General features: G+C 37.5%; 1 protein-coding gene across 1 annotated transcript in view; it reads left to right on the forward strand.

Annotated features, from left to right (window-relative positions):
* Positions 1-261: 261 nt before the first annotated feature.
* Positions 262-9,522, forward strand: part of TAMM41 (TAM41, mitochondrial translocator assembly and maintenance protein, homolog (S. cerevisiae)) — a 20,901-nt gene continuing 11,640 nt past the window's right edge. Inside the window, exons 1-4 of the mRNA XM_010013245.1 lie at positions 262-438; positions 2,197-2,289; positions 6,787-6,937; positions 9,302-9,447. Of these exons, the coding sequence (XP_010011547.1) occupies positions 265-438; positions 2,197-2,289; positions 6,787-6,937; positions 9,302-9,447 (564 nt within the window). The 5' untranslated portion in view covers positions 262-264. The remainder of the gene's footprint in view (positions 439-2,196; positions 2,290-6,786; positions 6,938-9,301; positions 9,448-9,522) is intronic.

Here is a 9,522-nt window from a genome sequence, read left to right on the forward strand (position 1 = left end):
GAGGGTTGAAGGTTGGACACTTGACCAGGAGGACAGGCAAATTTTGGACCTTCACCACTAGGCTGATTAGAGAACATACAACTTCATCAGAACTTTAGCCTGTATCTGACATTAATGCTTGTGGTTTGGATTTATTGTATTTTTACTTGTGAAAAATGATTAGCTGGAAGTTTGATACTATGTATATCGTAGATCAGTATGATTAATACGGGTTGCTTCCGGACATGTAAACCCCAACACTTTTCTCCTTATCCACAGAACAACATGCTGGACTTTGTGTTTGCTGTTGATGATTCTGTGACATGGCATATGATGAACTTAACAAAGAACAGGAGTCATTATTCCTTCCTAAAAGTTTTGGGGCCAAAACAGATAAACAGTGTGCAGAACTATGGAGCAGGGATTTACTACAATACATTAGTGCCATGTAATGGTAGGGTAAGTACAAGTAGTTTGAATAAGTGAAGTCAAATGTTTCTGTGTGAAGTATTGAAATGATGAGCTTAAAGCAGATTTCTGTGCAGGAAGTGAATCTTGTAGATTGTAACTGATCCTTAACTTGTTGTATCTTCAATATTTATGTCTCAAAACCTTCACAAACAGCATATTAATTAAAAAGCAAACAGAGCAGCTGCTCTTGCACTTTAAAAGTGCGAGCAATGTTTGTCATTTCAAACTAAAGCGCTACAGAAAATGGATTTGTATTCCTTATTACTTGCTGTCTGGCAGCTTTGGTGGTTGTAAAGTGTATTGTGGGGAAACAGGGCCTTAATTTTAGCAGTTGGGCATGTAATAATTGCCAAGTACATTCTTACTGTTTGACGTAAAATGCAAATATTTAAGATAGCAAGTTGGAATTTACGTCTGTGTTTAATGGCTAAGACCCTGACCTGTGAAGCTTGGGGATGATTAATAATTCTAGGTAAGTAGTACTTGTCCAGCAAGTCCTACTCCTGCATCTATGTGTAGACTGTGTTTGTTAAGGAGGAGTTCAGATAGGACTCAGAGGAGGGATACACTACATCTGTCAATCTTGGTGTTGATTTTGAGTAACTTTTGCCATATGGTAACAAACTATACATAGGGAAAGCAAGTTCTTTTAAGACAGATGGGAAATTAAAAGAAATGAAGGACAGGCACAGAAAAATGCCATGTGAGCAGTACGTACCTAATTGAAGTTTCTCGGAGCGTGCATGGTTGCCATAATGTTGGATATATGTCAGAATTCTTCCTAGAAAGTTGGAGAGTTAGATGAAACAGTCTATTACATAGTTGCTCTTTTGTTTAAAGGCATTTGTATGAGGCAAGTATTTGAGGTTTAAAATTTATTCATTTGATGTAAGAAGGGATTTTGGTTTTAAGGACTAGTGATCTTTGCTATGAAATCCTGTTCTTGGCTCTTTATGCCCTTAATCATACAGTAGTGACTTTTCATATCACTGTCTATGAACTTCTTTTATCCAGAAATTCTGAAGCCGGCTGCCTTGGTGTGGTGATAATATTTGGAAACTCACAGAGTGCAAATTGGTAACAAACTGTTGAAAGTTCATCTTTCTCTAGTTACATAAAATGAACTACAAAATCACAATTTGTTTTCTAACATCAAAGAGCAAAAGAGAAAGCTCCCTGCTACACACTGCCCCTCCCACTAACAGTACACAGAAATGTGTAGAGGTTTTGCTTATTTTATATCTCTGACAAACTATTTCTTGAGAGTTTTCGAAGTCATAAAGGATACTGTGGATTATTCCAACTATCATATCATTTGGCTGCTAGAAAACTGATTGTAGCCTTTCCAAAATCTTTTCATGAACAGTTGTATCTTACTGATCAGATCTCTTGCATTTCATTGTCTGTCTAGACTAGGTTTCTTTGGGATTTGAAGTCTTTTGCTTTAGTGATTGATTCTGGAGTGACTTTATTATAACTTTGATTCTAGAGAGGATCTGGAAGAGTTCTGTGCATTCCACTTGTTTTTTCTTTCCCGCCATAGGTTTGCATGTAAATAGCACTTCTTTATCTCCTGTGTTCACAAAACCATGAAAATGATTTAATGTTATGCATCCAGTTTTTTACTGGAGGTCTGTGTTCCTTAGAATTAATGACAGTTCTAGTAAGTAAGTAATGAGTATCATGTAGTGAAAATGGTGCAGGTAGATGGTTTTCTCAAAAGCCTTTATTTTTCTTCTTTTCCAGATGATAAAATATGGTGTAATTAGCACTGATACCCTAATTGATGATTTACTCCACTGGAAAACCCTCTACGTGGCTGGGCGTCTACAGAAGCCGGTAACTGTTGGTCTGTTCAGTTATCTGTCTTGAAATGCAGGAAATCACAGGGCTGGAAAATGATCAGTTGTAGTTTTAACTTTAACTGTTAAGGATCTGTGCGTCAGAACTGAACAAATAATCTGTCCTGATTTAGGAGTCTAGGCCTAGAGGGATAATCTCTCAGGAAGTGAAATGTTGTCCTTAATGATATTCTGTGTTCTGTGGAAAAAAGACAAACGTAAAGGTGAGGATATTAATCACAGTTTTCTGCCTGTAGTAAATCTTGAATAACTGGACTATATTAACTCAAAGTCCCTTTAATGTTTAATGTAATATTTACCTTTTATAACAAATTATAGGAGTCATCAAAATTTAATGCAAGTAATGGAAATCTTTAGAGATGAAAGCTGCTTTGCTGTTCACATACTGTCTAGTTCATTGTGTGAAAGTGTCTATAACTGACCGAACCATGTGTTAAAAGTGTTGTTTTTTTTTCTCCTCCATGTTTGTGTCAAAAAATGAGGCCTTTACTTTCCCCTGAGAGCCTGACTCGTTGTGCTTTCAGTAGATGGCAGCAGTGCTAAGTCCTAATTCAGAGGAGAAGAGGGGAGGGAGCACTCTGTTCAAGCCTTAGAACAGAAGTTAATTAACGCTTTTACCTAAATATTTGAGGTGAAAGTTTGAATAGATTATCTCAACACTGCTGGCTTTTCTGTATCTCTGGAGACCTATTACAGCATGATACAGGTTAGAACAGCTGTTACCCTTATAAAGCGTGAAACTTAATACATTGAGAAAAATAATTGAAGGAAGAATTCTGAATTTCACATTAGTGAGTATGAATACTTATTTTCAGTGAATACTTATTTTCAGTGTAGTTGCATTTTTCTGCTGCTTTGCTGTATTTTAGGATTTTTCTTCTTCGTACATATAAACTGTGCTTTGTATCTTTTGATTAAATTCAGTGGGAGTATGTACTTGCACGAGAAGGCAGAATTGGGTATTTTGTTTGGTGGCTAATGAGACAGCGGAGATATCTTTGTGCATATTTAATAGATAAGAGATCAATCCAAATTATTTTTCTAATGCTCAGGGGAATTTGCACTGATTAATGACTACAGGACTTACAATAGAATTGGCCTGAAGGATTACTTGGTGAATGTTTAAACTGCCTCTTCCTGTAGAAGCTATAAAATCACTAACTGGGATTTTGAATGTTACATTAGGTTGACCAAAAAATGACCAAATAATTTGTTTAGATCTGTGGTATGGATTTCAAATGTCTGCTGGTTCTGGCTTTGCAACTGATTTCATGTTTTGATGAATATAAGTGGTAGTGATTGAAAGCTTTCTTTACCCCCTTAAAAATATACAATAAGCCTCTTGTAGAGGGATCACAGTGTTAGGTTTATTTTCGGACACACTATAATCTCTTCCTTACCGTTTACTGTTTGTGCCAGTTCTAGACAGAGTTGACTGAAGCCAGATTAATATTGTTTAACAGTTTGTTTGGGAATTTTCTCCTCACTTTCATATAGTGGAGGAAGAGCTCAGTGCCTTTCTGGTGTTGTGTTACAAAGCTGTCACTCTGGGTGAAAGCTATCCAAGATATTCTAGCACATGAGCTAAAACATTTGCTCTGGATTGAAAATCTTGGTTTGATTTTCACTGGAGGTTTTGTTTCTGTTATAAACTGGTTGCCTTGACCAAATAATCTTTCCAGAATGTTTGGCAGAATAAATGGAGTTTGGAATTGCCATTTGGAAATGCTGACTTTTCTTCCCAGGCTTCTTTGTTTGTGTTAAAAATTTATTGGCTTTTTGTTCTGTATGAAATTTCTAATACTGATTAGCTAAATTCCTATTTATCTCTGTTGAAAAACTGGGTAAACTTAGGCTGTAATTTCATCATAACTGACAGGTTTCCTTGGCGTGGAAGCTGCCATACCTAAAAAGTAAAATAAATAAGCACAAGTGACACACAATTCCTTTTCAGAGGAAGAAGATTTTGAAAAGCATCTGAAGTGTTACTGAATGTTTTGTTAAATGTAGAGTGTAACAATTGCTTAAGTGTAAGCAGCTGTATTTACTGTTGTCGTGGAGCAACTGTGAAGAGAAGGAAGTGTTTAATAAATGGAAGTGAGGTGAGAGAGAGAGGAGTATGAATAGTGTATAGAAATATCTTGTATTATTTTAGAGAGGTCATGGGAGGTTTAGTTTTTATATTCTAAAATTCCCACGGAGGAGTGGCAGAGCACAGTTTTGTTTACAGAATTTTTCCATTGTCCAAAACTGTAAAAACATCTTTTGAAAGAGAATGGAAAAATCCTGGAGTGATATTTAGCAGTGTGAATGTGGCTAACTGGCAAACTGGAAGAGTGCTTTTGGCATCTTTTGTTCTATAATGAAATTGGGTTTGTGTATTTTGTTTGTCTGCAAGTGTCTTTGCACATGCCTGCAGTTTCTTGTCTATGAATTTTGGAGCAGTGAAGGTAGAACATTTCCTTCCTTAAACTGTTGTTTTACTTCCCTAAGGCAAGTCTGCAGTCTACCATGAGGAGGAATAGCATCTCTGCTGAGTTGCACCTTAGTAAAAGGCTGTAACTGTGGTGTTTTAAAGAAAGTCTGTACCTTGCTGTTGTTTCTAGGGTTATCCTAAGGTATAAGCAGGGTGTGGGACTGCTTGGGGTGCCACAGGCTTCTCTCTCCTGTCTTTCCTTAGAGTTTCCTTGTGGCAGCAAGTTAGGAAAGTACTTGTAAGTGAATTAGGTGATAAGATTTTAACTATTAGTTTATCCTCTTGACCAGTGTGTCTTGTTTGTTGGGACTTACTTGAGCGAGTCAGTATGCATTCAGTAAACTCCTCCCATGGTTTTCAAGGAAATAGAATTCACTCAGGACAGATGAATCTATTCTATTTTAATGTGTTTGATTGTCTTCATTCTAATGCTAAAAAACAGAGTAATTTGCAGGAGAAGTTACAGGAATTCTGAAGTGTGTGCTTACACAGTGGTCTATGTTTTTAAAGTGAAAAACAAAGAAGGGAAAACATCCTTCAGAAATCCACTTGGAACCAATTCCAGACTATCATACAGATTTGATGTTAGGCAAACCCGTGCTTTAGTGCAGAATGATTGGAACAAGCAGCCTGTATACTGTTGCAGTCACCATCATATCAAAATGAGATATTATTCTAGTTTTATCCCTCTTAAAATATTTCACCATAATTTAAAAATATGTTCTGAATACATTGGCTAGCCATGACATTGCTTTGTCAATGTCCTTTCTGCAGGAGGAGTTTTGTGTGGCAGGTATGTCTCATTCTCATTCTTTCTTCACTGAGTCTGGGTTAGTTGGGTTTTTTTTGGGGCTTTTTGTTTTGTTTTTGACTTTTCTTCATTAACAAAGCATATACGTTCCTAAAGGAAAATACTTGAAGGGTACCTTAGCTTTTTCAGGTTTATATGTGGGGGCAAAGCTTCAAGTAGTACTGCAACTATCTTGTGTGTGAATGGGCCTTGGAGGAGAAAAAGCACATTGGATACGTTTGTTAATAACTGCTAGTGGGTTTGTATCTTAAGATATTCTAGAGTAAACAAACGTTAAGCTGCTGTTTATAAGCAAGACAGTATTGCTCAACCAGAACACTCAAAAGAGACAGAAACTCACAAGGAGGTATTCTTTGGGAGAGTTGTTTCAGAAAGAGCACAATTAGCTATCTTGTAAACCAGGCTGAACTTCATCTGTCTAATGTTTTATAATAATGTATTTCTATATTCAGTGCTTACTGAAGACCTGTTTTTTACTGCAGTGTATTTCCATATCCCAGGTGACTGGATTCTGTAGTTGATCTTGGAACAGTTTGTATGTTTCTGGAATACAAACTTTTCCTTGTGGCACATAAACAGTCAACTGTAGTGATCTTCATGTATATGTGAAGTTCCTATTGAGTTCCCATTCTGTTCATGCAAAGTGCAAAATAAAGAAATAAAGCCCTGCTTCCTCAGGGAGAACAACTAATGTCTGAGAAACTACTTAAAGCACACGATAGAAGAGTCCTTTATTAAAAAAGAGAACAGAATAAAGATGAATGGGAAAACTTCCCTCTTTTCCTGGTATTCCATTCTCTTTCAGCGTGATAGTGGTCTTTGCCTTATTGCATAATCACATACAAATTATTTCTGTTAATACATTCATATTTACTGTTTTGGTTAATCCTAAATTTGTGAATATGAAGAGGTGAATAGCTCTTCAGAGATCTGTTGATGTCTGTTGCTTATAGCAGCCCTTTGTAAAAACAGCCTTTTGTAGCAGGCTGCTAAATTGTTAAAAAGATGTTCATCTGTCTCCCCTTGTGTAAACAGAAGGGGACACTATTATTTATTGTACCAAAATAACAGGATCTAATCTTAAATAAATTCCTGACTTACTTTCGTGATGGATTGAATAACATTTCTAGGTCCATCTTCAGTAGCACTTCCCTGAAGTCTTGCTTCCAATGACTCTGCTTTTTCAGGTGAAAATCTTGACACAGAATGAGAATAGCAAGCTGCAAGCTGCTCTTGTGAGCAATCTGAAGAGTGCAGTCACAGCAGCCTTTCTCATGTTACCAGAAAGCTTCTCAGAAGAAGACCTCTATATGCAGATTGCAAGACTCTCCTATACTGGTCAGTATATGATGCCTGATGCTACTGAAGAGAAAAGCTGTAGTTGGAGCTATTGTACCACAGTAGGAATTCTAATGCATAAGAAGTCATCTGCTCTCTTGCCTTGGGCCTACCCTCTTGCATGCTTCAACAACTATTTTAGTGCTGTGTTTCATAACAGCTTGGTGAGACTAATTGTGCTGATTCATAGAACACAGGTGTAGGTACATAAGCAAAACCTCTTATACCTGCTTCATCTATGAACAACTAAGTATGGGTGATGGAAAAAGGTGGAAAATAGTTTTTTTTCCTACTTAAATGGATTGTATTTTTGTTTTAATGTTTCAAAACCTTGGAGAAAAATTTCTTTCCACTCTCAGTGTAATGTTGATTCGTTGATGGTCTGACCCGTACTTTGTTATAGAATCATAGAATGGTTTGGATTGGAAAGGACCTTAAGATCATCCAGTTCCAACCCCTCTGCCATGGGTAGGGACACCTTACACTAAGCCGTGTCACCCAAGACTCTGTCCAGCCTGGCTTTGAACACTGTCAGGGATGGAGCATTCACAACTTGGGCAATCCATTCCAGTGCTTCACCACCCTCTTCTAGAATGTGCAGTGTTTAAGGTTCTTTAGTAAACTTAAACAGGGGAAGTTCAGGTTAGATATAAGGAAGAAGTTCTTTACAGTGAGGGTGGTGAGGCACTGGAACAGGCTGCCCAGAGAAGTGACAAATGCTCCCTCCCTGGCAGTGTTCAGGGGCAGGTTGGACAGAGCCTTGGGTGATATAATCTAGTGTGAGGCATCCCTGTCCATAGCAGGAGGTTGGAACTGGATGATCTTAAGATCCTTTCAAATCCAAACCATTCTGTCATTTTATGATCCAGATTATGATCTTTGAGTGTACCTTTAACGCTCACCTCCTGGTTGGTATATGTTCACTTTTTTGTTGTAAGAGAATTCTCTCATTTTGTTATGAGATCAGTATGAAAAATAAGAAATTACTCCAAGCAATTCTTCAGTACAAGACTTGATTGTGCTGACAGTGGGCTGGCTAAAGATTGCTAACTGGGGACGTTTGCAACAGGGCTGCATACCCGCCTGCCTGAAACCTGTCCAGGAATGTCATTAGATTCTTGGTGAGCACTGCTGACCAAGATACTTTTTTCTATATCCTACCAAACCCATGGGAGATCAGTGACCATGCTGTAAGAAGTTGAAGTTGGCTCTGCTGTGAGAACAAAGCTAAAGCAATAATTCCCAGTTGGGAATGTTCAAGAAAAAGGCTGTCGATAACATATTTGTGGATGGGGTTTTTTGCTGCCATTTTGTGAAGTCTTTCAGAGGCTGTACTAGCAGGCAAAATTGATTTTATGAGTTACTCGAATCAGTCTCCTTGGAAACTGCTGAGAGGAGTTGTTCATGCTTTAGTTTGGAAAATGTTTATCCTTTTATTTTTGTAAGTGTTTTTTGAGAGCAGTGACTCAGTACTGCTTCTATGGGAAGTGTTTGTTTTGTGGCTTGGCATCAATTGAAATAAACTCAGTGATGTAGCAAGTTGCCACCTTGCAACAACATTTATCTCCTGAATGTGGGAAGTGGGAAAATGAATTGATTCAGGATTTTGTTTGTTGATATGTGCTGCACTGAGCCTCTAATTCCTGGTTGGTAACCCTGGAAGCTACCAGGGTAGCACCTAATGGAGGTAGATGAATGCTCTATCACAGAGTCTCTTTTCATTTATTCTCTTTGAAACTTTTCAGTCATGTATCATAAAAGAAAGTGTAAAGGTCAGTAATTGGTGTTTAAAGGAGCTGCTTTTTGAAATTAATAACAGAATAGTAAGGTGGGAAGTTGATGAGTAAGAGGAAAAGATGATACTGTGATCTTTCCATGACACCATTAGCTGTAGTTCAGGTACTGCCCTTGAAGTGCAGAGGCAATGCAAATTACTTTCTTTCAATACTGGAAAATTGAAGGTTATTTGTTTCTGGATACAAAGACTTGGGGCTGGTTGATTTGTATATTAATCTCTTGAAACTGATGGATGGTGCAAAGAATACAATTACTATGCTGAACTTGACAGGTGGATTTTTTCTTTTTTTTGTTGACCAAGGGGTGACGTGGACACATGAGTTGATGATGGTATGGCATACAAGAGGGCATGTAACAATTCTGAGTCTTTATTTTCTGTGCTTGAAGGTATTTGAATAGTATTTTTTGGCTGTTAGAAGGTGAACCTTGTAGTGGATTATATCGGCATTGACAGAATTGGAGAATAAAGGTTTAGGTGACACCTTTTTACTGTGTTCGGTTCTGTTATATTCTTTTTGAGTTTCTATTTTTTCCTAATGAATTAACTCTTTCTCTTTTCTTGAGTAGGTGATTTCAGAATGATAGTAGGAGAAGACAAATCGAAAGTGCAGAACATAGTGGGACCTAATGTTCCTCATTTTCAAAAGCTGTACAGTAACATACTACAGGACTGCCCTCAAGTGGTATACAAGCACCATCTGGGAAGGCTAGAGGCAAGTGTTCTTCTTCAAAACATTTTTAAAACAAGCAAGTGGAAGTGCTTTATCACATTGACAGAAGGCAGGAAT

Source organism: Nestor notabilis, unplaced genomic scaffold, assembly GCF_000696875.1.
Source record: "Nestor notabilis isolate BGI_N333 unplaced genomic scaffold, ASM69687v1 scaffold3214, whole genome shotgun sequence".
NCBI lineage: Eukaryota > Metazoa > Chordata > Aves > Psittaciformes > Psittacidae > Nestor > Nestor notabilis.